Source organism: Pithys albifrons, chromosome 1 (genome assembly GCF_047495875.1).
Source record: "Pithys albifrons albifrons isolate INPA30051 chromosome 1, PitAlb_v1, whole genome shotgun sequence".
Classification (NCBI taxonomy): Eukaryota; Metazoa; Chordata; class Aves; order Passeriformes; family Thamnophilidae; genus Pithys; species Pithys albifrons.
The window spans coordinates 93,522,746-93,546,627 of NC_092458.1; the positions used below are offsets into that span (position 1 = coordinate 93,522,746).

Sequence of the window (23,882 nt, forward strand, 5' to 3'; positions counted from 1 at the left end):
AGCAGTTGTACTGTACCTTAATCCTCCTCTTCTTTTGGACTAATACTTAAGATTTCTGGTAGAACTGAAGATTGGAACTGGTATAAACACGTGCAAATGTAGTAACCTCAGTTATAGCTTCTGTCAAATCCTACATGGTCATTAATTTGTCTGAATTTTGTCTGTACATCAGAGTAGCTCCTGAGATTCTGCTCTGCTAGAGTCCACTTTCTACTGTGCATCTTACAGCTCTTGTGGCTCTTTACTTACCTTTTAGGTCTCAGTCTCTTGATCTTGGACTTTGAGTACATTCCCCATTTACAGGTGTTGCATGCAGTGAAGATGTTGGTGAAATTTTAACTCTACTGAATCTGAAGGTTATGGTGCAAAGGGAATAACCTCACAAATATGTAAAATAATGACCATCACAATCTCTATTGTCAAACTTCAGATACCTAGTCCTCAATTTACATGAAATGTTTTTAAAATACAAAAAACCCCCATGCTTCCAATAAAAAAATCAAAAGAATAAAAGCAGTAACTTTCAAGCAGTGTGTGGGAAGTGCAGTTCTGTATTTAGTCTTCTAAAAGTCTAATCAAAGTCTAAGCTATAAATACTGGAGGGTGGAAATAGTGTTAAACAAACAGGGTAATTCAACTTTGTCCTTCTGTTGCTGCATTTCTATATGTGAGAAAAGAGCTTGTTTAACCAGCTTGCTAACAAACAACCTGAGCCACTGCTAGAGAACTAGACTGTCCTGAATTTGAGTTGAGTTGTAAAGTCTGTAGGGACAGATACAATTTAGTGTCTTATTCTAAAAGCTTACTGATTCCATGTTTGAGGCAGAAACATACCTATCTGCTTTTCCATTGGAAAGTAACCACCTCTGCTACTAACTTGTAAGAAGTGTTGGAAATCTACTATTTAGGAAAAAAGATACCTGGATGTACAAAACTCAACCATATGAAAGAAGAAAAACTTAATTTGTCCAGAATATCATACCTACTGTTGGAAGTAGGTACATATACAACTTGATAGGAGGCTCTCTTTTTTGACAATACAGTTTCAGTTGCAACGAGGATTTATGAGAAGAGGATGCAAATCTTCCTAGCTGTAAACTGTTGCACTGATATCCTTATTGATGTTATTCTCTACAGAAAGAAATCCAAGTTGAGTGTGCTGCTAGACTGACTTAGCTTGAGGGCAGCTGCTCCCATGTTGCATATCAGTTGTAAAGCTGGGCAAATACAGAAATCTCTTAGTAAAGAAGACAAACTGGAACACAGAGAACACAAACATTCGGTAGGAACAAAATTCTTTGTCGAGCCAAACTGGAAAATTTCTGGCAAAAATTAAACACACAGAAGAAAAAAAATAATTTGGATCAGTCCAAAATTTTGAGTTGCACATCATTAATGCAGTTTTTGAAGAGAGGAAGTTAGTGTATCCTCTTCTGTTTTAGTTCCTTAAACTGATTTCTCCAGTCCATAAGCCAGTGACCTTAGACAAATTTATTAAACCACTGAAATAAAATTTTACAGTATTTAGAAAATAAACATCTTTTTCTCTGAAACTTCATTGAATTCAGCATTTCTGTGCCAATAGCTTTGGGTCCTGCTAAATATTTGGTTTTGGCAAACACTGACTAGAGAAACAGTCAGTTCTAACAAAGAACATTTGTTTTTCTTCTAAGGAAAAATACAGATTTAAAACATGTAAATGTATTTAGGTTTAAATCAACATGATTATCTGTCTTCTGAACCCTTTAGTGCCAGGGAAATAAACATGTTCTTCCTTGTAGCATGTTTATGACCAAAGAAGTCACACGGCCTGCCTGCCACAAACAGTATACAGAATGTGTTTTTGTGTGGGCTGTCACCAAAGCACACATCTGCCATTTGTATTAATTGTAGTCTGAAAGAAACCTGAAGTTTCTCTGCGTTATTTTCTTTTTCCCTGCTCAAGTGGTTTTCAGCATAGCACATCTACTTTAAAATTCTAAAATCAGCTATTTCGCAGATTAACCTTTCTCGGCTTTAGTGCCTACTTGCAGACGTGAAGATGCTCATCTGATGGTTTCTGTTCCCAGTTCTGCCTGGAAGATTTGGTAAGTGTCCCCTCTGTCCCTTACCTACTTCAGACCCACATGTTCACTGCTGATCAATAATTAGCTGCTTGTTTGCCCATGAAATCCATTCACTGCACTAAACAAAGTGCGCGTGCTGGACCACTCTGCATTGATTTGTGTGTTTTGATGAGAGAGAGATCTCTGCTAGGGTGTTATTAGCAACCAATTCCAGAATTGTTTTACAGCTTTTTCTTCCCTCTCCATTAAGATCTCTGGCTCCTTCTCTGTCACTATAAAACAGTTGTGAAAACTGATGGCAGCCATCAGGATAGGAGTGCCTGCTGACACTTAGGATAGTGTTTGTGATGAAGTTGAACAAAGTTTGTTGTGGTCATAATGTGTAATTTGCAGAAAGTTGCATATCAGTACTTTTACAACTCTTTTGAAACAACTATTCTTGATTGCTCAGACTCAACTTAGGCTATTCTGGCAATGAGGACAAAATATGAAAATTGCAGGATGTGCAGTGTTGTGAAATAGAAGAGATCCCAGCTCAATACCTGAATAGCTGATAAAGTTGCATTGTCTTATAAGACTTTAGCCTGAAGAATGTATTATGTAGTTACTTGTCATGTGACTAATAGTAATAGTTTGCAGGGAAACAATACTAAAAAAAAATTATATGAGTCGTGTATATATTAGACTTTCACCACATCTGACAGGAAATAATTGCAAATATTAGAAATTATTGGTCAGGGAACAAGATCTTTGGATTATTAGTAATGATATTCAGAATGCTGTAAAACTTCTCAAAGCCTAGAGGGATAGTGTGATGTAGTAGCTTAAATAAAAGAAAAAGAAATGCAGGCTGACCCAGATGATTTCAGGCATCTCAATTTCCCATTGATAGAGAGTATGGGAAGAAGAGAAAGGAAGTGAGCAGCCAGTATTGGACTCCCTGCTCTATAAGTCTTAAAGAAGGGTAATACGTGCTAATCAATGTTAGTAGAAAGTATATCTAGTCTAATTTGATGCTGTTTTAAAAACTATCAATATTACCAGCCACACTTAAAAAAGTAATTCCTTTTACCTTTAGATTTGTACTGCATGATTTATTGACTAAGAAATTTCAAAAATACCATGCCCAAATTCATCAAAATGGATAAAAGAGGAGTAACTAATTTATGTGCAATTTGATGATTCCCAGCTCACAGACACGAAGCAAGAGGCGGATTAAACAGGTATTCTGGCTATTAATTTTTAGCCTGCATTATTTTAGCTTTTTATTACAGGGAAAAATTATTAGAAACCTACTAAAATGAAAATTTCAAATGCAAACTCTTAGTTCATTAAACGGAATGTCAGGAAAATTTGTTTGAAGTGAAAAATATACCATGATGTCTGTAGTACTATGCTGTCTAAGTGATCCCAATTGCTTTCAGCTTTAAGCACTAAATGATCCTGAAGTTTGGTAGGGAGCATTTCACTATTCATCTTTATCAATTTTTATTCTTTTTTTCAACCATCTGCCCAATTTCTTCTAAGGCCATATGGTGCCAGATAATTTGGATAGCAATAACCAAGCTGCCAGTTAGGCCATTCTGATGTTTTCTTTAGAAGCAGTCTGAGGAAATGTTGTCCCTTTTGTCTGGTTCTGGAGTGGAATTACTTTGATTTGAGGTTTTAGGTAATTTTTTCGTGAAAGCATTATCAAAACATTATTGAAAACATTGTTTTCACCTTCTGTCCATGAAAAAAATAGAAAGGGATTTTTATCTTTTTCCAGTAATTCTGTGTATGGGAAATATAAATCGCTTGTTGTTTTGACAAACTTCTCAGCACTGGCAAAAGCAGGGAAACATTTTTGCTGATACAGTTGGCATCAGTAATTAGCTCATCGAAAGGCATTTTCCTAATGATTTCTCATGGATAAATGTTGACAGACCATAGTCAAGACTAGATGAAAAGTCTCCAGGCTGACCTGTTAGGTGTCATTGAGAAGCCCATTTGTTACCCATTACCTGAGGTATTTGAGAGTGTAGTGGGAACCAAACTGAAGCTGACAACATGTTTGGAAAGGTTACTGGCTTGTTGTTATGAGTATGCAGTACATGGTGATCTGAGCTAGATTTAGCTCTGCACCCACTTCTAGACCCCACACCTAATGCCTCACATTCTGCTGTTAAACTGGGGGTGGTTTCTTAGAAAGTGTAGCATCTACCTGGGAAATTTCCATCAGTGCCAGCCATGTGCTGGGTTTCTGTTTTCTGGGAAGATAGAAAATATGCCCCCCCTTCCTCTAGCCATGCAAGTCAAACATCCTGTAATTGAAGTAATCCAAATAATTGTCTTCTGCCTTTGATATCCTGCTGCTTCAGTACACAATGACCCAACCACAGTCTGTAATGGGGCTTCTCCTTGGTGCTTGTCCCTCACTGAAGGTGGTGTGGAGGAGGGGAAGGAAGGTAGTTTAAACAGTTTTTTTATCTCTGTTGGATCCCTGTCAGTAAGGGGAGGAGGAGGTGAAGAGCAATGACCTGAGTGTAGCAAATGCTGTTACCCTCTTGCATCATAATTTTTTCATTTCTGAGGGGAAGTTACAAGCAGCAACAGCAATAAAAGCAGCTGTTTCTGCCTTGTCCTCCAGAGCAGCATCAACAGGCATCTGTACCATGGCACTGCACTGCAGGCGCCTGTTTTTCTTGCTTGTGCTGGGTTTGTGGTGGCCAGACCCAGAGAAACGTGTGGCAGGAGCCGCGAAGGTCAGGGAGCACTATATAGCGGCTCAGATCACTAGCTGGACCTACAAACCGGAATCTGAGGAAAAGTCCAGGTAATGAAGTACAGGATAAGAAGGATGAAACTAGTCCTCCCTTGTGACTGAGAAGTAGTTTATGTCTTCTGTCTCCTGTGGAATTGTAGAGCCCAGGAGGACTTTAGAGTTTGATCTGTTGACTTCGGAGGAGCTTGGTTGACTTTAAACAGCTTGATCTGAACCACAGCCAGTGAAGTATTAAAAGCTCCTTTTTATTTGCTCCATTAGTGGATAGAATTGTATTTATGTTTTCAGAGCACTTTTGTTAAGTACGTTCCAGGGCTCAATTTTGTCATTTTCTGCATAGGTCAATGCTTGTTGTTCATGCTTTTTTATGGTATTTATGTTACATATATGGGTTTTGAAGAATGTTAAGTTGAGCCATGGTTTGTAAGATTTCAAGGATTTTCAGATTTTTTTGAATTTGCTGAAGGAATAAATATGGTCCAATATGGATACTATCACTTTCACTTAAATCAGAGTCTGATGAACTTTGGAACTAGCTGTTGTTTCTGAGTTGTTCAGTGATTTTGTGAAATGTACATCCAGAGTTCTGCTGAATAAAGGGCCAAGCTTTGCTGTACTTCATTAAGTGAAAATACTGATTTCACTCTTTTCGATAGCATTGCAGAATGGCCAGCCTACCTGCGTGCACCAATAAAGCATATAAAATATGTTATTTGTATTATCACTATTGTCCTTAGGATTATAAACTCTGCAAGTGCAATGCTACAGATTACAGAAGGTGGATGTAATTCAGAATTCTGCTTAAATTAGGCAAAAAAATTACTAATAATTAACCATTAAAATTAATGTAAAATTACTTGTTCTCCTACATTGAAAATGTATTTGGATGCTTTTTGTATGTATTGATGAATTACTTGTTTTCCTTATGTTTTCATTTATGATTTTTTTTTCCTAAACATGTAATTGCATCTTGGGATAAGATGGAAAAATATTTACATTTCAGATTGTGACAATTTCTAACTATTGGGTTTTTTAAGACTTAATTAAAAATTTTTTTGTGATTTCTAAAATCCCCCTTGGAAATTTAATACAGCGGGTATAAGCATAATGTCAAACTTGCAAGACAGACAAAACCAGAATTTAAACGTTGGAATATGAAGCCAAATGCCATTTAGATATTGGCCTGGGCATGTGAATTTGCTAATTAGAACTTCATTCTCTTCTACACTGGATGCATCAATATAAGCATCAACTGCTTTTTCATTAAATGTCAAATTGTGGATAGACTGTTTCATGCAATACTGAGTCACAAGACTGTTTCAAAGCTCAGCTGAAGTACTCTGGGAAAACTGGAGTATTTCCTGTTCTACGCCTATTGAGTTACCCATCATAAGTATTTAGAGAAAGTCACATTCCTGAATGAACTTTATAAAACTTACAGAAATCTAACTAAAAAACAAAACAGAAAACAAAAAATCCCACTAACAAACAAAACAAAACCCACCAGAAGCAGAAAAAATAAACAAACAGACTAAAATCAAACAAACAAAAACTGCATTCAAAGATACTCACTGAGGAAGAGCTAGTGGCTTGGATCTCAAAGGCATTGGGGTATGTAACTTTTGCTGATTTTGGTAGCAGTTGAATGTCTAAATACGTTGTAAGAATCTGATACTTTGCTGCTTTTGGTTCTAAATAACTGAAGAGAGGCTGAAGAGAAAATGGATTCTCCCTGAACTATTTCCTTAATTTTCCAATCATACAGGTTGGAAAAGGAAGCGTAATTTCTCTGAGTGTTAATCTTATCTACATAGAGGTTTGTTACCATGTACAACTGGTATTTATAAGGCACTTCAGAGCAAAGTAAAATCTGCACGTGCAGCGTTGCTGCTGCAGTTCCTAAAAGTTATGTAACTGGGCTTGCATAGTCTGAGCTTTCTGAACTGTTAGTGAGCTGTGTATTTTGTTCTTTTTAGCTATACAATTGGCACTGATAAATTTCCTCTTCCACCCCGCAGTCTTACATGCATATTCTATTGCACATTGCCACATTAGGGCAGGACTTGTCAATGTGGGTTATGGATGGGATCCGTCTCCTTGAAGAGTTAAACAATATTTTATCCGTGACTTTAACAAGAGGGGAATGAATTGAAAACACAACCTGCTTTTGCCTGACTGCTGTTGCAGAGAGTGTCACAGAGGAATTTACAAAAGATCTCTCAAAAAGAGATCTCCCCCTTATGGACCTTGGATGTCACTGAAGTGAGATCCCTGTGTTATCTCTGCTCAGCCTCTCAGTGCTTGAGCAACCCCACTGTCAGCTCCCCACTGTCAAATGTGCCTGAAAGGGCATTACAAAGAAAGCAAGCAGAATTACTGTTGGATTCAGTCATCATACATACTATAATAAATCAACCAATAAATTTGAAAGGCTGTTATCCCTCCAGCCCTCTTCTCATCATTGTTTCCATTACAGAAGTGTTGTGTGCTGGTTTCCTTCTGCTTGCCTAAACATTTTCTAAGAAAACATTGTGTGATCTACTGGGTGCCAAATCATTTATGTAACAAGTCTAAGGGCACTTGCAGTATTTCTCATTTTCTAACTTGCTGTGAGATCCTTCGTTGTCAGAGAACAGTTTTGTGCTTGTCTCCAAGGTCATTGCTGTGACAGGAGCTTGCTGTTAATGCTGTTGGTAGAATCCTGACAAGTCTTAAAGTTCAAGGATGGGGCTGAGTAGAAAGAAATTCAGGTTTCTTTCACTGTGTTTTGTCAGATGCTTTCTAGGTTAAGCATAATTGAGACATTTTCCTCTGTGTCTTGGACAAAGCAAAGACATCTTCATCCCAGTATCAAAAGGACCTGTAGAAACCACCAGCAGAATCAGGGGTGCTAGGTACTGTAATTGAATGGCCCATATTAAATGATCTAGCTCAGAAACATCATAAATTCAACAGAGTAAGAGGGAGAGGGGAAGACACTACAAAGAGTTGGACTATGTGCTTTGCCTTCAGCAAAATGTGCAAGTGATTAAATGTAATTCCAGGATTCATTTTTGAATATCCATTAAACAGCAATGGAATCAATGAGAGTCTTTGTCCTTTCAATTTTTTTTAACTCTTTTGGTTTCAGATTGGAACACTCAGATCCTGTGTTTAAGAAAATTTCTTACAGAGAATATGAAGTTGATTTTAAAAGAGAAAAGCCAGCAGATACATTTGCAGGTAAAGAGGAAGGAAATGTTCTGATTATTTTTGTTTGTTACTTCTTTTAAATCTAGTGACAAGCAAAGTAAGCTTGTATTTTTGTGCCCATTTTTTGCACATAAACCAAATAGCACAGGGGATGAGGTCTCTACAGTGCATGAGGCTTTCAAAGACCATAGAGAGGTTGGACTTTCAGAGGCTGTGGCTGTCTGCAAATTAATTGCACTTTACAGAGTTGCTCCCTTTGTTTTCAGCATATGAGGAGACTTCCCATATGCATTTAGATTTGTATGGAACTGTCACAGTGGTGACATTATAAATTCACATGGATAAAGCCCAAGGCTTAAAGCTAAATATGTTTCTGATAGATCCATGGAAAGGAAAAACTGAGGCTGAGTGTGAAAGATGTCCCTTTGCCTTTGTGTCTGTTACAGCTTGAAGGTGCTTTAAAGGGATGGAGACAACTTCTCATACTTATGCCATACATAAGTATGGTCCTTGATTTCTGGTACTTAGACACAATACTTATGTAGTCTGCCTGGGTTTCATATTAATAGATAAAATAACTTCAGTTGTTAAATGTTCAGATTTAGATTTCAAAGTAAATGTGTGTGAGGTTGGTGATATGAACTTACTATAAGGTGCCTTGAAAGATCTAGTCTATTATCTGATTCCTTTCAGGTTTTTTGTTCTGCTTTGTTTTCCAAGTCTGCTTCTTTCTCTTTGAAGAAAGAAATTTACAAAATAGTTTATAAGAAAAGAGCCTAATAAGCCAAAAGTTGCCTTAGCAGTTTCATCTCATTGCTTTTTTCTTTGCAACATTGGCAGTCAGGGTAAAAGCTCCTTTTGAAACCTTTTGCAGGAAATGCCTCAAGATACTTGCAACATGGGTCTGATTATTTGTTTGGATAACATTGTAGGACGGAAAATTCTTTTTGTTCTGTGACTTCTAGCATTGAGAGTGCTACTCAGAGAAATGTGCTTGAATGCCTTTCTCTACACTCTTAAACTATAAAATGTCTGTCTTCCTAGAACTATTTAATTAAATTGTATGTGAAAGATCGATAGAAATTTCTAATGAACCTCAACATTAATTAAAGTTTTTTTACCTGGAAAAAACTTCCCCCCCTCCATATTTATTATTTTCTTGTAATTTTTAAGTGCTTGTTACCAGATATACAATTTATAACATTCCTGACTATAAGCTGCAGGATTTAAATCCCTATATGCCTTTTTATTGGTAAATCTTCATTGCAGTGGTATTACATTGGCTGTATTAATTTTGCAACTTGTACTTGAGAGCTGGTATTTCCTAATGGGGGAAAGAATTCCTTGTTTCACTAAACTTGCTGTTTTGCTCATATTTTCCTCTTTCTTTATCCTGAATAACTACAGGACTTCTTGGACCAACTCTGCGTGCTGAAGTCGGAGATACTTTAGTCATTCACCTTAAAAATATGGCTGACAAGCCAGTCAGTATTCATCCCCAAGGCCTAGTTTACAGCAAAAATGAAGAAGGTAAATGCTGTAAAAACTCTCTGTTTTGTTCATTTACTTGTAGACTACTGCATGAAATACTGAGAGAGGTCCAGGCCAATGTCTGAGGATATGTGTAACCCAAATATCTGTTGTTCCTGGATTGAAACTTGTTAGCTCCTTTCTTGGTCATCAGTGTGTCACCTGGCATGTACAGTCTCCTGACCAGAGCCTGTGAGCTAATACTGCTCCACAGAATCACAAAATTGTTGAGGTTGCAAGGTGCTTCTGGAGCTCATGTGGTCCACCCCTATATAATTGCAAAGTATTTTATTTCAGGATATGTAAACTCTTAAATACAGGTCTTAAAACCTTTTGCAAATCCCTTGCAGTAGCATTATTGGTAAAGACAATTAACAGTGCTGATTGTGCTGTTGTGATACTCAGCATTTAATGCTTAGCTTTGCAGTGTTTTGCTCCTGGACCCCTTGTGAGACCAGCAAAAAGAGATCATAAACTGTGGCCAAATTGACAGTAAAATGTCTGCACCAACGCAGAGTAAGTGATTGCTCGTGCTTCTTGGATTGCCCTGCCTTGGCTACTGAGTCAGAGCTCTGACCTGCAGTTTAGAAATTTATTCAAGGTTTTGTTTGCTGGGTGGGTATAAAAAGAGTTTTGTAACTCCATTTCATGTAGTTGAACAGAACAGCTTGTTGTTAAGGGATAGACAGTTCAGTTTGACTGTCTTATTAATTTATGTGCCTTTTGCCCCTAGGATTTTGATTCTCTGGCTCCCCTTTGTCATATTGCAGATCTGTTGGATATGGCAAGAATAGATATGAGCCATTACTGCTCATTATCTGGAAATGAAGTGTACAAAAGGCCTGAGGCCACAAAGCAATGCCAGTCCATGCAGTGGCTTTATGACAGACAGTTAGAAAGGTGACAAAGTGGGCAGTATTCCTCTGCAGAGCATCCGTAGCTGAAGCTTCATGCCATCCTAAACCCTAATCAGAGGGATGAAGAGCCCAAACTTCTGGCAGTGAAGATAGTTCTAGGAAATCTTTGATCTGTAAGAAAAAGGCTGGTGGAATAGTTACAGTCCCCATGTTACTCTCCTCAATGTAGGTGGAATTGTGAGTTAGAATCATAGAATCATAGAATCGATTGGGTTGGAAAAGACCTCCGAGATCATCGAGTCCAACCCTTGGTCCAACTCTAGTTCATTTACTAGATCATGGCACTCAGCGCCACGTCCAATCTGCGTTTAAAAATCTCCAGGGATGGTGAATCCACCACCTCTCTGGGCAGCCCATTCCAATGCCTCATTACTCTCTCTGTAAAGAATTTTTTTTCTGATATCCAACTTAAATTTCCCCTGGCAGAGCTTAAGCCCATGCCCCCTTGTCCTACTGCTGAGTGCCTGGGAGAAGAGACCAGCCCCCACCTGGCTAGAACTTCCCTTCAGGTAGTTCTAGACAGTGATGAGGTCACCTCTGAGCCTCCTCTTCTCCAGGCTAAACAACCCCAGCTCCCTCAGCCTCTCCCGATAGGGCTTGTGCTCCAGGCCCTTCACCAGCCTTGTTGCTCTTCTCTGGACTCGCTCCAGCACCTCAATATCCTTTCTGAACTGAACACAGTACTCAAGGTGTGGCCTCACCAACGCAGAGTACAGGGGAAGGATCACTTCCCTGGTCCTGCTGGCCATGCTATTTTTGATACAGGACAGGATCCCATTGGCCTTCTTGGCCACCTGGGCACACTGTTGGCTCATGTTGAGCTTCCTGTCAACTAGTACCCCCAGGCCCCTTTCCTCCTGGCTGCTTTCCAGCCACTCTGTGCCCAGCCTGTAGCGCTGCATGGGGTTGTTGTGGCCAAAGTGCAGGACCTGGCACTTGGCCTTATTGAACTTCACCCCACTGGAATCAGCCCATCTCTCAAGTCTATCCAGATCCCTCGGCAGAGCCCTCCTGCCTTCCAGCAGGTAGACACTCCCTCCCAGCTTGGTGTCGTCAGCAAATTTGCTGATGATGGACGTAATCCCCTCATCTAAATCATCAATAAAGATGTTAAACAGGACTGGACCCAACACAGACCCCTGGGGAACACCACTGGTGACTGGCCGCCAGCTGGATGCAGCTCCGTTCACCAGCACTCTCTGGGCCCAACCCTCCAGCCAGCTCTTAATCCAGGAGAGGGTACACTTGTCCAGGCCATGGGCTGCCAGCTTTTCCAGGAGTATATTATGGGAGACAGTATCAAAGGCCTTGCTGAAGTCCAGATAGACCACATCCACAGCCTTCCCCTCATCCACCAGGTGGGTCACCTGATCGTAGAAAGAGATCAGGTTGGTCAGACAGGACCTGCCCCTCCTAAACCCATGCTGGCTGGGTCTGATCCCTTGTCCACCCTGAAGGTGCTGTGTGATTGCACTCAGGATGAACTGCTCCATAACCCTGCCAGGCACGGAGGTCAGGCTGACAGGCCTGTAGTTGCCAGGGTCCTGCTTGCAGCCTTTTTTGTGGATTGGGGTGACATTTGCCAACCTCCAATCATCTGGGACCTCCCCAGAGAGCCAGGACTGTTGGAAGCTGATGGAGAGCGGTTTGGCAAGCTCTTCTGCCAGCTCCTTCATCACCCTGGGATGGATCCCATCTGGTCCCATAGACTTGTTAGGATCCAGCTGGCTCAGTAAGTCGGTCACTATTTCCTCCTGGAATACAGGAGGGGTATTCAGCTCCCTCTCCCTGTCCACCAGCTCCAGAGGGCCACCTGCCTTACTGGTGAAAACTGAGGCAAAGTAGGTGTTAAGTACCTCAGCCTTCTCCTCATCTTCCTTAACTATATTTCCCTCCAAGTCCAACAGAGAATGGAGGTTTTCCTTGCCCCTCCTTTTGTTATTAATGTATTTATAAAAGGACTTTTTGTTATCCCTAACTGAAATAGCCAAATTTACTTCAAATTCCACTTTTCTTTCCCTAATTTTTTTCCTGCATGACCTAGCTCTATCTGTAAATTCTTCGTAAGTAGTCAGCCCTTTTTTCCATAGTCTGTAAACTTTCTTTTTATCCCTGATTTCTTTCAGAATCTCCCTATTTAACCAAGCCAGCCGTCTTCCCCTCCGGCTGGCCTTTCAGCACACTGGTACAGCCTGTTTCTGTGCACTCAAAATTTCCTTCTTAAAACATGTCCAAGAGTTGTCTCTTTGAAGCTGAAGTATCATATATGCAAGAAACAAACCAAGATTTTGAAACTGATTGTAGGAGGATATTCCAGCTGTTTTAGTTGCTCTTTGTTTTCATGCCACCCCACTGACTCTTTCCTTTGCAGGCGCCCTGTATGATGACAGAACATCATCTGCAGAAAAAAAAGATGATGCTGTACTTCCAGGCCAGGTCTACACATATATGTGGGATGTATCAGAAGAAGTTGGTCCAAGAGAAGCTGACCTTCCTTGTCTTACTTATGCTTATTATTCTCATGTGAACATGGCAATGGATTTTAACTCTGGTCTGATTGGAGCATTGCTTATCTGTAAGAAAGGTAATGAAATGCTTTAAGATTACTATGAGGTAATACAGTTTCATTTCTTCACAAAGTTAAGGTTGTATGATATTGAGGGAAGATACATTATTTTCTATTCCACATCTTTACATGCAGTGTAAAATAAACATTTTTAACATCATTCTTTTAGATGTTTAAAGTTTTTAAATGCCAGATTTCATGCAGTTCCATCCTATAATTATAGGATGGACAGAGAGCATTATTAAATAGGTACATTTGCCAGAACTGGTTGCATTTTCAGTTGCTTAACTGCTAAATGTATGACCTTAAATTTCCTGTCTTAGGTAGGTATTTTTTAAAACTTCATTCAAAATGGTTCAACCACTTCTGAGAATAAGGCAAGAAATAACTGTTTTACCCATGCCTTTTAAAGGCTGTCTGATCAAGAGCCTGGAGCACTCTGTCTTGTGTAACAAGGGTTTAATATTGCCGAGCAGTGTGTCTTTTGCTAAGTCATTTGAAAATATGCACAAATTTGAGCAGGTTTTAAGTGTTAAAGTTGTTTTTGCATGCAAAAAGAGACTTTAGATTTTAGCATTCTGAACCACTGAATTCCATCTCCACTGTAAGAACTGGTGTCTCGTAGGACTTGTAAATAGCTGCTAGATGCATATCAATGGTTTGAAGGACATTTGAAACAGCATGCCATAACATTAGTTACTTCAACTACTTGCTGATCCCTTACATTGTAAGTTTTTTCCAGGTTATATGTATCCTTGTTGTAGTGAATGCACAGTGAGTTATTCAGCTTGATCCTCTTTTCCTGCGCTTTGACTCAAAAATTTTGTGTAGGCTGTGGACTGCATGGACTTGGACCTTGAAGCTTTCCTGAAAGTAAACATAAAACTTGTTCAGTGTGGGGTTGCACAAGGACACTCTCTTGACTGATAGATATTCATTTAATTGTAGAACACACCTACTTGTATCACCTCAAATGAGAGGCATTAGTATTAATTATGTTACTCCTATTTTTTATGAGGATTGGTGCTTTTAGTATTACCTAGGACTTGTTATTTTCCTAATTTCTTGGGTTTTCTTTCTCTGTGTTTCTGTGTATGTGTGCATTTTACGGCGTATGGGTGGAGCTAATCTGGGCAATTACTTTGAAATTACTTCCTTCTCTGGCTTCTCAAATTCATATTGTGGGTTTCAGCTGGATATAAGCTTGAGATGGATTGGTCTGACAACTACCTTTAAGACAACTTGATCATATGTTTCTAGCTAGAGCAAAGACAAGCAGCTCACTGTGCACATTTTTAAGATTTCTGAACACAGTTTCTTTGACTAGGCACTGTGTATGGCAGGTGCACAAAATACCTCTGTGTTTGGTCTGCCTGTGCTGCAGCTCATATGGTGCTGTGTTTTGGATTTGTGGCTAAATAACATTGATAATACACCCACCCATGTTCGAGCTATTTCCTGCTCAGACCTCCCCAGCTAGTTGGCTGGGGCTGGATGAAAGGTTAGGAGGGAACTCATCTGGACAGATGAACTGAACTGGCCAAAGGACTATTTTCTACCATGCAATATTATTCTCCAATAAGAACTGGAGGCAGAGGAAGAAGAAGCAATATGAGTGGGGAGAATGGGGAAGGTTGACTTCCAGGGTGGCTGCTCCTGAAAGACTGGCTGGACATTGGTCAGCTTGTGGGAGATGATAAGTGATTTCTTCTGTGTTGCTTATTTTTTCCCTTCTGTCCTACACCTTTAAAACATCTTTGTTGACCTGTGAGTTTTCTAATTTTTGTTCTTCCTGTTTTCTCTCCTGTCCTGTTGGGGATGGGAAGGCATTGAAGTGTCTGTGTTTGGCTGCTGGCTGGGATCAACTCACCACAGTCTGACACATTAAGAGCAGCATAGGTGGTAAAGGTTATAAAAAGTGGACTTTTGAGCTAAAGCACTGTTTGAATGTTCTTTGTGTGACAAGCAGATGAATTCCTCTGTTGGTATGAGACTTTTTTTTAAGGAAAACAGGACTTTGTAGCCTCTCATAAATAAAAAGGGATTATATTAAAGATAATTGCTTCCAGTGTCTCTTTTCCTAAGTAGAATAATCAAAAAGTTCCCAAATTTTTAATTCCTACAGTCCAGAGGGACTGGATTATGTATGGAAAGTAGCAAAAGAAAGTTTTAGATGTAAACAATCTACAGAAAGAGTCAGTAAAATCACACCAGTTCTGTGTGGCATGTCCAGAATGAATTCAACTTCTTACACCTGTATCACAAAATGAACTGGACAGTTTCTTCTAACTGATCCAGTTCATCAGTATCTGTTTAAGTCTTTTGTATGTAAATGTTGATTGCTGAATGGTCAGTTTTAAGATTTTTAAAGGTTCTGATGACCTCAGTGTAGTTCTTGAAAAGGTACTGTCCACACTGCTGGTGACTCTGCCATCTCTGTGCCTCAAAGTTTCAAAAGAGAGGGCAGCACCTGATTGTGAACAGAAGGTATTTGGCAATCCCATTCATTAAGGCAGTCCCTGAAACACGTGGCCAGAATTGTGCGAGACTATTCATTGCAAGGTGTTTGTCTCCTCTGGATTTTGTGGTTACCCAACCCAAAAGTACTTTCAGAAATAAAATCACGTTATGAGTGTTCTTAAGGCCTTATTTTGGTCAGGCTCTGCCAGTACATGCTAACAGGGGCGCAAGCTCATTAAAGATACGTTAATGCAATTATATGGATGTGAAAACTGTTTTATTTTGGCTTAATTAAAACCTGTTGTTTCTCCTGCATAGGAAGCCTAAATGAGGATGGGTCACAGAAACTTTTCGACAGGGAGTATGTACTGATGTTCGGTGTGTTTGATGAAAAAAAGAGTTGGCAAAGATCAGCATCAGTCAAGTACACAATTAATGGCTATTCTGATGGAACATTACCAGGTACTGTTCAGGCTTGTGTGATATGAAATCAACACTGATGAACATTGAATATTACCTTTATTTGATTTTCATGCATGGGAATACGAATGTGGAAAAATAGTAGAAAAATGCAGTAGGCTTTTTTAGAATGTGTCCATGAGCATCTAAATTCTAGAATAGCTCTAAGATGTATTCTGCTTGAAGAACAGAGTTATTAACTCTAAAAAGAAAATTAAACTTCCTCAATTTTTACTGAGGTGATGGCAAGAGAGTAATGCAGTTAAGCGAACTATTTGTTTTACAGCTTATAGAACATACTAGCTGAAGAACTTCCTGGAAGTGGAAAGTTAGTTACCAGTAAGTGAGAAGACTAGGAAGGTGCTAATGGGTCTATTCTGTTGCTAGTGTTTATCCCTTGTTCTCCTAAGGAACTACTTTCATATCCCTCTTCTGTCCACTGAGTAAATACAAAAGGCTGTCTTAAGTGGGTTTTTTAAGCAAATATTGGATAGGGCAGTGACCGTCAGTACATACCACATCATTCTTTAGCTTGGATCCTAGCTTTGTTCTTCTCCTTCCCTGCCCTGTTCCTCTCCTCACCCGCTAAACAGGGACAGATCAGCTTTCCAAAAGAGGGCAGTTTTTTTTTCCTTTTGTGCCACCTCACTCTAAGTCAGGTTGGCACTGGCAGGTAAGGTGTAAACACCTGTCTGCCACTGATGTCCAGGATTTTGGCATCTCTTCCATCTCCAACCTTCTGAAACTTCATCTTGTTGCAAATACTGATCCCAGGCATCAGAGATTTTTTTTTAATGTTTTGAGTGCAGATTCACTCCAGACCTAGGGTTCATAGGGAACTTCAATGATTTGCCTGTATTCTGAACCCTATTGTCATGTCTCTTTCAGATTTAGAGGCTTGTGCTTATGACAACATTAGCTGGCATTTGATAGGAATGAGTTCCAAGCCAGAAATTTTCTCCATTCATATCAATGGCCAGTCCATGGAGCAAAGGCATCATCGAGTTTCTACCATTAACCTGGTGGGAGGAGCTTCAACCACAGTAAACATGACAGTGACTGAGGAAGGAAGGTGGCTCATATCTTCTCTTGTCCAAAAGCACCTGCAAGGCAAGGAAACATCTATTTTTTAGGCACCTGTAGAGTTATCCTTCTCCTCTTTATGTCCCAAATGGCTTTTACTGTTTTGCAACAGCACAGTTAATCTGTTTCAGGGGGTTTTGTAATTTCAGTAAGAAAGCACTGGTGAACAGGGAATTCTGTTGAAGTGAAAAATGCAGGATGAGCTAAAAGACTTATCTGCAACTTTACTGCTGTGTGCAGGTCACAGAGCAACAGGGAATCAACACTCCAGCATCTGAGTCTCTGTGAGCTGCTCAGATAAGCACCATTATAAAATGAGTAAAGAACAACCCGTTAACTGAGAAATGATACTTTCAGCTGAAAGCAACTTAATCTGATGAAAATGTTTGCTGTTCATCATCTAAAAGTGATATTCTGATATGATCAGAATTGTGCTTAAAATATGAAAGAAATGTCTCTCTTTTAAGAACTGAAAGAAATGTCTCTTTTTTTGGGGGGGGGAAAGCCAGGAGAAAGTATCTTTCAGGCCTGAAAAGATAGCAGTCAGATGAACAAAGTCTTGCTGGCAGCCTTAGCTAAAGGAATGAGAAACACAGTTGGAGTGGTAAGAGTTCATCAAATGGTAAATCACTGTGATATTCTTCTTAATTAGCTGGAATGCATGGTTACCTCACTGTAAGAGACTGTGGGGACAAAGTGGTGAAGAAGAGTCGTCTCTCCTATAAGGAACGTCTTATGGTCAAAAACTGGGAATATTTCATTGCTGCAGAAGAAGTTACTTGGGATTATGCCCCAACTATTCCAGCCAGCCTTGATAGGTAAAGTAATACTTTGTCAACATAATATGGAATGATAACATGAAATCACGGGATAATTCAAGTTGGGGATCTAACAGCAAAACTGGATACAGTTGCACAGAACCTTATCCAGTTGTGTTGTTATTGTGTCCAAAGACAGGGACCCCCCAGCTTCACTTAGCACCTTTGCAACCTCACAGTGAAAAAGTTTTTCCTTATATCTGATCAGCCTTTCTCACATTGCACCTTGTGACCATTGTGTCTCATCTCTTCACTATGAAACTCTGAGAAGAATATGGTCCTGCTTTCTCTACAATATCCAGTTTGGTAGTTGCAGATATAAATAAGATGCTTCTCTAGCTGTGTCTTCGCACAACTGAATAAATCTAGATTTTGCTTCTTTATCGAGTGCTCTGTCTCTCTGATGACCACGGTGGCCCTCCACTGGACTGTCACCACTGTCAATGACTTCTTTTGCTGAGGAGCCCAAAAGTGGACACCTTTTACCTCTCACAGGGAGCCCAAAAGAGGAATATGATTCTAGGAATTGCTCAAAGTAGCATACAAGACTATTTTCTAAAATACTTTTTAACATGAATTCTGCTGAAATAAACAATCCTTAAGAGGAAGGGAAAGGGAAGGTGGGAATATTTCTGGAGATTAAAAGTTTTTAGATGTCAGTACAATTAAGTGTTTAGGGACTGGGAGAAAGAGAGATCTCTCTATAAATGACCTTTGCCTGGCACCAATGTAGATGTAGTAGAAGTCATAACAAATAAGCATATTGGACTATTTTGTTCAGCTTAAAATAAATAGAAGGACTTCTGTAACATACACGATGTTTTAGGATACAGTGCTACCAGTGCACTGTAAGGCTATATCTACAATCTGTCAATTCCCCCTTGGTATTTGTGCCTTTACAAGCCTTTATAAGCTGATATTCATAAGAACCTTTAAGGATCAAACAAGACAAATTCCTTATTCTGTAAGAGTTATAGTTTCATATATCTCCTCAGAAATACAGTGCTCATGAAACTCCTCCTCCTTTGGCATGATTTGCTTCCCTTATTTGCTCTTGGACTACAAGGAGCAAGCTTTTACATCTTTCCTGCTAGTCACACAATTACTTAACCACCTCAGTAATTGTTGAATTACTCTGATTTTTCCTGATTTTTCCTCTGTTGAAAACTGCAGAATTTATCCCTGTTCAGTAACCTTTTCTGGAGTGCAAGTGACAATGAACATGTTACTCTCTGTAACTTCCCAGTATTTATCCTAATTTTGCTCTCAGCATTAAAAATTTTAATGTTTTAATCCTCAGCGTAACACTACTTACTCTATAGTGCTTGACTGGGATTAAGTTTATCTGTTCCTATTTCTCCTGGAGTCTTTGCTACTGTAAGCAAATTCTTTGGTTTTTTCTATGCTCAACTATGTATTTTTAAAAGGAGAACAGTGATTTCTGTTGTCTTACCTTGAAAATGTACCTGCTACTTCAGTTTGTTTCTTTCTTGCATGTGTTCCCTGTTAAATTAAATGTAAACTCTGATACTAATTGGTCATATGTGATAGTAAAACACAAGTAATGGTCCAAGATTCTTCTTACCTAATTTAAGTTAGAATTTGGGGTGAAGAGCATTAGGTTAGTTTAGGGTTTGGATTTGTTTTCAAGCAGTGAGGTTTCTACCAGTTCCTTGAGTACTTCTTGTGTATTCTAAACAATGTCACTATTCAAGTTTTGTTAATCATTTGTCTTTTCCTTTATTTTTAAGAAACTATAAAACACAACATTTGGACAACTACTCAAATCTCATAGGTAAAAAGTATAAAAAGGCTATTTTTAGGCAATACACTGATGCCACCTTCACAAAACGTCTGGAAAATCCCCACCCCAAGGAAACTGGAATCTTGGGCCCTGTTATCAGAGCTCAACTCAATGATAAAGTCAAAGTAAGTAACATAAATACAGAGATTATTTATACTATACCATAATTTTCATTGAGGCAGAGATACAGAAGAAGTAGTTTGATTTGTGTTGATTGTGAAAAAACATAGCTAATGTTACAAATATTTGTCCTATTAAAAGGTACAATCACAAATGATAGTGTTTAGCTTACACTTTTTGGCATTCCCTCTAAGGTTCCATAACTGTGCTTTATTTTACAACATAAACATGCTTCGTTCACACTCTTTGTAAAATATATGTTGACACTGGTCCAAACTGGGAAAAAAGCTAAACCCAGGTAGACTTCCTGGGAGGATTTGTATGTGAGGCCGAACTTCATCAGTCACTCATTTCTTATGTGGATTTTTTTTACTGGCTGTTTTAGACAATGGTACTCAGTCTCCATAGTTAAATGTTCTTTCATGAAATTATACCGTGAAACTACAAAGCATTTGCTTTATAACCCTGTGCTGCTATCACGTCCACTTGTCTTTCTGTTGTCACTTAATGCATCACAAAGTTCCATGAGCTTTAATTTCCATAATTTCCACCATGAGTCTGTGACTCTGAGTTTAGCATTTTTCGTTGTTTGGGTTTTTTCCTTTTTTTTCACCCTCTCTTGTTTTCATCAAGAATAGGCAGGAAATTTTGCCTTTTCCTTACATATGCACATTGGGTCTTGGAAGTGGGGACAAGATTTGGTTTTAAATTTGTTTTCTCCCATATTGAGGGTTCTGAAGAACTTTAGTCAATAACTCCCAGAGATAGTGTGTGCCTAGTAAGCAGAAGAACAAGTGTTCCTTTTAGACCTTCCAGTGATGAGGTATAAGCAGCTGAACTTCACAAAGTGAGCTCTCCAAAGTCCAGAAGCAGGGTACTAGCATCATTTAGACTGTGGGTTTATATTTCAGACAATATTTAGTACATCCCTTTGCCTTTCTGGCACTTCCTGGACTGAAACCAGGCAAATTCCATTCTACCACAGTGGAAACTTTGTTATGTATTCTGGCAAGGATTTGTTGAATACTAATTTTTTTTTAATTTGCCTATCAATATAGATTGTATTCAAAAATAAGGCCAGTCGACCCTACAGCATTTACTTCCATGGAGTGACATTTTCAAAGAATGCAGAAGGAGCTGATTATCCTCTAGATTCCACAGGTAAAATACTTGTGAAATATGTTTTGTCTGTCATTAACTGTTGTGGATGGTTTGCTTTGAAGAAGGTGCTGTGTCTAGGAATGTGCGTGACTGGGAGACCTCTGTTCTGTGCTCTGCCTCTGCTTACCTGTTGTGTTGCCTTATTGAGAGACCTAGGTATTATCTGCAAAGCAGAGAGAAATGCCCTTTTTTGGTGTCTTAGCTTTCTCTTCTTGTTTGTGATCTTAGAGAGAGGCAAAATTCATTCACTTTTCTCAAGGTAGCTTGAAATGGCCTAACTGCAGCAATGGCATTAGAAGGTGCAGCTTGATATTAAGATCTGGCTCTCAGTTTGTGTCATTACTGTTCTCCTTCTTTGTTTTCCCTTAGGCAATGGCACCCAGAGTAGAGGAGTTGAACCAGGGAAGACATACACTTATGAATGGAAAATCTCTAAGACAGACCAACCCACTGCACAGGATGCTCAGTGTATTACAAGACTGTATCATAGTGCTGTAGATATTGAGAGAGATATAGCCTCTGGGCTGATTGGCCCACTTCTGATTTGCAAAAGTGAAGCGCTGACGCAGAAGGGTGTGCAGGTAACTTGTTTAGCAACCTCTGAGAGACAGATTTGGCTCAAATAATGTTATTTGATCTACAGTGAATTCAGTTTTGCTTCCTGTAGATAGCTCTTCTGTAGAGAGTAATTAAACCAATAGGCTCCTGAAGAAATCACTTAAAGAAACTCTCCTCTAACTGTCCACATTAGTAGGGGAATTATATTCCATTTTTCTTAGCAAGAGCGGCATATCAACAAAAGGTCAGCCTGACTTGAAAGTCTGTTTCTAGGCTTGGTAAGAAATTTTCCTGCCACTATTGTATCTTCTTACTCGAGTAACATTCAGATCAGACCTGGTCCCTTTCTGTGACAGATATAACTCAACAGTGTCTGACAATCTCAGACATCAATAAATCCAGAATAACCCAAACAGCATGGGAGAGTTCTGGGAAAGTGATTCTCTTTGGCATTCATTGAAATCTTGCTTGGCAAATACCTAAACTTCACTTGGGAGAAAAAAATTTCAAAATCATATGCCCAGGTCAAGTCAGAAGTTTGGTCCTTTTACAGAGAGCCCAGTCATAAACCACTGGTGTATCAGCAGTGCAAGTGGCTTGCTCAGTGCTCCATGACAAGTAGTTTGCAGTAGGAGTATTGTGGTCTTGAAGTCTTGAGCCCCTCAGCCCTTGAATCATGCTTACCATGACTCTGGTGCTTGCATAGTAAGTAAGAAAGATTGTAGTATTGAGTCCTTAATACATGTGTCTGCTCGTAAAATCTAACTGCTCTGTCAATTGTCTTTCAGAAAAAGGCAGATGGGGAACAGCAGGCAATGTTTGCTGTGTTCGATGAAAATAAGAGCTGGTACCTAGAAGATAACATCAAGGAGTACTGCAGCAACCCAGCCAGTGTTAAAAGGGATGACCCCAAGTTCTATAATTCAAACATAATGCACAGTGAGTGGCATATCAAGACGAATAATAGAACGCTTATATGAATCTGAGCATTCAGTGGTTGCTTACTCTTAGAAGTATGTGTACTCAGGGAATTCTCTGGTCAGTGAACTTCTAACCATGCCAGGTGGTACTGTACAGAAGTATGCAATATGTAATATGGACTTATTAAGTTTGGAAAAGACCTCCAAGATCATCAAATCTAACCTTTGACCTAATACCACCATGCCCACTAAACCATACCACAAAGTGCCACGTCACTTGTTCTTTGAACCCTTGCAGTGATGGCGATTTCACCACTTCTCTGGGGAGCCAGTTCCAATGGTTAACCACTCCTTCAGTGAAGAAATTTTTCCTAATGTCCAACCTGAACCTCCACTCGTGCAACTTGAGGGCACTTCCCCTTGTCCTCTCACTAATTGTCTGGGAAAAGAGGCCAACCTCCACCTTGCCACTGGGGATCAGGCAGGCTCTGGACCCTGAAGCAAAGCCAAGGGCTGATTAAACTTTGATGCAACATTCCCGCTCCCTTAGAGATACTGTTTCTAGAGATGGATCTCCATCAAGTCCACTGTGATTTCATCCCTGTGCCAGTGTCTTCCCAGGTGAAAAAGTGATTCCAGTTGAGTGGACTGACATCAAAGGACAAGAGGTTTTAAGTCTTACTCTGAAAATACTGAGACCACTTTTACTTTGCTTTCTTTTTAGCAATAAATGGCTATGTTGCTGACAGCAGCGAAATCCTTGGATTTTGCCAAGACACTGTGGTTCAGTGGCACTTTTCCAGTGTTGGTACTCATGATGAAATTGTCTCCGTTCGCCTTTCTGGACACTCTTTTCTGTATCGAGGGAAATACGAAGATACGTTGAACCTTTTCCCTATGAGTGGAGAATCGGTCACAGTGGAAATGGACAATGGTGGTAAGTGGTAGAACTATAGTGTTTGACAGCTCTTCTAAGACCTTCCTTCCATCTAGGACATGTTTTTTTTGATAAATTAAATCTCTAGTCTATAAAGACTTACCTAAATAAGAAAGAAAACTTTTCAGATAAACACAGTGCTGGCAAACGTTAAATCATTCCCCAGTGCAAATGGTGCATAGGGAGCTTTGTTGGCTACACAGACTTGGCACACAGCATAATTGTGTGCTATACTGAGGCTCTTTTTGTTGATCATCTTGTAGCTTGGGTTGTTTCCACTTCACAGTTAGTATTGGGGTTCGTAATGATCAGTTTAAGGTAATTCTAAGATTCTGCTTTGAAGTGATCCAGTATCGATACCGTTGCATGATTCCAAATTTTGACACATACTTGTCCATCCTGAGCAGGCTAAAATGTGCTAAAACTGTCAAATTTTGCTGATCATTACTGGATCTCATCTAGGCTTGGGGTCATTTAGCAGCAGTAAAGGCTGCCCGGCTGAACTGGATCACTGGTGCGTTGGATAC

The 23,882-nt window shown here is 39.5% G+C and overlaps 1 protein-coding gene across 2 annotated transcripts in view; it reads left to right on the plus strand.

The window, feature by feature from the left end:
- The first annotated feature begins 4,620 nt into the window (after positions 1-4,620).
- The window catches only part of F5 (coagulation factor V), a 35,841-nt gene continuing 16,579 nt past the window's right edge, over positions 4,621-23,882 (plus strand). The window contains exons 1-12 of one of the 2 annotated variants that reach the window (XM_071560888.1): positions 4,621-4,881; positions 7,961-8,052; positions 9,430-9,552; positions 12,841-13,053; positions 15,814-15,957; positions 16,843-17,064; positions 17,690-17,855; positions 19,607-19,784; positions 20,838-20,940; positions 21,310-21,521; positions 22,287-22,437; positions 23,143-23,355. In XM_071560888.1, coding sequence (XP_071416989.1) covers positions 4,721-4,881; positions 7,961-8,052; positions 9,430-9,552; positions 12,841-13,053; positions 15,814-15,957; positions 16,843-17,064; positions 17,690-17,855; positions 19,607-19,784; positions 20,838-20,940; positions 21,310-21,521; positions 22,287-22,437; positions 23,143-23,355 — 1,978 coding nt within the window. In that variant the 5' untranslated portion in view covers positions 4,621-4,720. The remainder of the gene's footprint in view (positions 4,882-7,960; positions 8,053-9,429; positions 9,553-12,840; positions 13,054-15,813; positions 15,958-16,842; positions 17,065-17,689; positions 17,856-19,606; positions 19,785-20,837; positions 20,941-21,309; positions 21,522-22,286; positions 22,438-23,142; positions 23,356-23,882) is intronic. The other variant, XM_071560879.1, reaches the window with a different exon arrangement.